This window comes from Plectropomus leopardus, unplaced genomic scaffold, assembly GCF_008729295.1.
Source record: "Plectropomus leopardus isolate mb unplaced genomic scaffold, YSFRI_Pleo_2.0 unplaced_scaffold21014, whole genome shotgun sequence".
In the NCBI taxonomy this organism is placed as follows: Eukaryota; Metazoa; Chordata; class Actinopteri; order Perciformes; family Serranidae; genus Plectropomus; species Plectropomus leopardus.
The window spans coordinates 1-3,122 of NW_024622733.1; the positions used below are offsets into that span (position 1 = coordinate 1).

The 3,122-nt window shown below is 41.4% G+C and overlaps 1 protein-coding gene across 1 annotated transcript; it reads right to left on the reverse strand.

Annotated features, from left to right (window-relative positions):
* Nucleotides 1-344: 344 nt before the first annotated feature.
* On the reverse strand, nucleotides 345-2,721 carry LOC121965641 (actin, alpha skeletal muscle 3-like; the record flags this gene model as incomplete). The annotated part of the gene is made up of 3 exons (XM_042515776.1): nucleotides 2,614-2,721; nucleotides 1,832-1,971; nucleotides 345-677 (listed from the first exon to the last, which is right to left on the reverse strand). Coding segments are annotated over exons 2-3 (462 nt in total), but the record flags the coding sequence as incomplete, so codon positions are not given.
* Nucleotides 2,722-3,122: the final 401 nt, after the last annotated feature.

Here is a 3,122-nt window from a genome sequence, read left to right on the forward strand (position 1 = left end):
TTTAAAAAACTTTTTCTTGACCAATGTACTTTTTGCAGTTTTTGTCAACTTAAAGACAATAATTTTGTCTCAACAAACTTGTAATTAGCATTTACCATTTTTTCTGACATTAAACAGACCAGTTTTCTAAAATAAATAACCCATACACCAAAGTTATTATTATTATTAATGAATAAAATGATGCATGTAGAGTCATTTTGTGATATCATGATATATATCATGATATTTTGCATTTTTAAAAAAATGAAATTAATTATTAATTTATAAACAATGATAAAATAACAATGAACACCTCTGTGTGTGTGTGTGTGTGTGTGTGTGTGTGTGTGTGTGTGTGTGTGTGCCGGCTCACCGGTGGTGCGGCCCGAGGCGTAGAGGGACAGCACGGCCTGGATGGCCACGTACATGGCGGGGACGTTGAAGGTCTCGAACATGATCTGCGTCATCTTCTCCCTGTTGGCTTTGGGGTTGAGCGGGGCCTCCGTCAGCAGGGTCGGGTGCTCCTCGGGGGCCACGCGCAGCTCGTTGTAGAAGGTGTGGTGCCAGATCTTCTCCATGTCGTCCCAGTTGGTGATGATGCCGTGCTCGATGGGGTACTTCAGGGTCAGGATGCCCCTCTTGCTCTGGGCCTCGTCGCCCACGTAGGAGTCCTTCTGCCCCATACCGACCATCACGCCCTGCAGAGCGGAGCAGCAAACGCGCTTTCAAAAACAAGTCGACTCCAGTCTGCAGCCGTTTACGACATTCACACTGAGCTTTAGTCCCAAACACACAGTACATACACCCTCCAAGTGTCAAATATGACGTCTTCTGGTGTTATTTTCCTTCTCAAATACTGTCACATTTCTTAAAATCTTATTAGTCGAATCTCGGTATTAAAACTGTGAATGGGAGTTCCCCATCAGACCTTTTTCGATTTAAAAAGTCTTCATTTACAGTGTTTTTACAACTAGAAATCTAAACCAAAAAAAGTTTTTGTACTTAATTTGTATTCATTGATCTGTTTTCTACACTGTTTTTAATTTGTTTTTTCTTAATTTTGTGGAAACATGGAAACTACACGTTACATTCATGTAAAGTCAAATCACACCAGGTCTTTATTATGGTTCCTTCAGCTTCGGTCAAATTACATTTGAGAGTTATTTAGATTTCTTTAATGCCACTTTAAACCAAAAATTTAAAAACCTAATACAAAATACTTCCCATTAAGGACATTTTTGCTAAATATTCACTGTACCTGTGACATAAAAGCTGGCTTTTTTAGTCAATTTCAAAAGTCACAGATGATACTGAAACTACTTAAAATGTTGAAAAAATAGAGCGAATCAAGTGGAAAAATTATTACATTATCCTGAAAGTTTCCATTTGGTTTGCCTTGTTCCTTTGTTATTTGTCTGGATGTGACAAATGAATATGAGGTTAATGAGTTTAGTCAGTTATTTAAAAAAAACCTAAAAGATATTACCAATTATTTTGACATTTTAGAAATTAACATTAGAAAAAAAATTCTACTTCCCATATCTTAGCATTTTTAAGACTATTATCATTATTATTATTATTATTATTATTATGATAGGTGGCAGTATTTTTATTTATCTATTTTAATTGCATTTTATTTCTCAAAATATTTTGAATTTAGAGAAATAAAATCTGGCCTATAGTTACTGAATGAGCCTTTCGAGTCAGAAATAAAGGGCAGAAAAGAGCTAAAAACTCAGGTCAAAGGTTGTGTGACTAAAAGTGATGAGAATAGAAATCATAATGTTGAGGGTTAAATATAAAAACATCCACTGTTTAATTTTTTATTTTTTTTAGGGATGTTCTTGTGTACCTGGTGACGGGGTCGGCCGACGATGGAGGGGAACACGGCCCTGGGGGCATCGTCTCCGGCGAAGCCGGCCTTCACCAGGCCGGAGCCGTTGTCACAGACGAGGGCGGTGGTCTCATCGTCGTCACACATGTCTGCAGCTTCTGGAGGAGACAAGTCACTCAGAGGGTTAAACACAGAAGAAAGACATTTATTATCAGCTGAATGCACAAAAATGACTTGAAATGTTAAACCGAGGTTTCCTTCAGGGCTGAACTGCACACACATGATGTTTAAATGCATTGAAGAATAAAAATAATAATTTGAGTTACACATTGTTTAAGATGTCAGTAAACACTGATGTGCAGTATGTTTACAATTATAACTTTATTTATTAATCACTTTTCAAATAAAGTTTCCATCAAAGTACCTGAGCTGTGTTTAATTATCTTTTAGCTGATCAATCATCGACTTTTTTTAATTATTTCTGACCATAAATCAAAGTTTAAAGCTGCTATAATTAAAGCACCTGAGCGCAGCAGGTCAGACGGCCCTCCCCGCTGAGGGTGAACAGACGCCGGCTGCGGCGCACTGCCAGCTCCCGCCACTTAACCACTCAGCCCGGTAACTCTCCGTTAATTTACTCACTGAAAGTCTAAACAAACCCCATTAAAACAAACCAGACCCCATTAAAACAAACCAGTCCCCATTAAAACAAACCAGACCCCATTAACAACACAGCAAATTTTAAACAAACCAGACTCCACTAACACCGCCCCGCCGCCCCGCTCCATCCAGCCGCTCACCTCTGCTGGTCTCCGGCTGTCGGTGGGGGAACTTTAGCCGCTGCTGGCTCCGGATGAACGGGTGAAGAGGCAGCGAGCACCGGGGTCCTTATATACACCGTCTGCTCCATCGCGCCCCCCGGGGAGGCGTGTGTTTCTGCTCCGGACAGCCGCTCAGGAATGTCCGAGTATCCGACAGGAATTCAACCGGGCCCGGCGTCCATATTTGGTCGCGCGCGAGGGAGGGCGGCCGGCCCGCACACAGAGGCTCGCGCGCCGGGAGGGCCATATATGGAGAGGAAGCCCCGCGAGGGCGCCGCGGTGCGCTCGAGCCCGTGTATGGAGCGAGACCGGGCCGACGCACTGAGCGGTACTGGCGCGCGAGGAGGAGTACTACTACTACTACACATTCATTCAAGCTGTAGGAAGTACACATGCCCATTCAAAACTTTACAAACTTAAAAAACTAAAACTAATAATAATAATACTATTTATACTAATATTTTTTTTTTTTAAAAAAATGTACATTC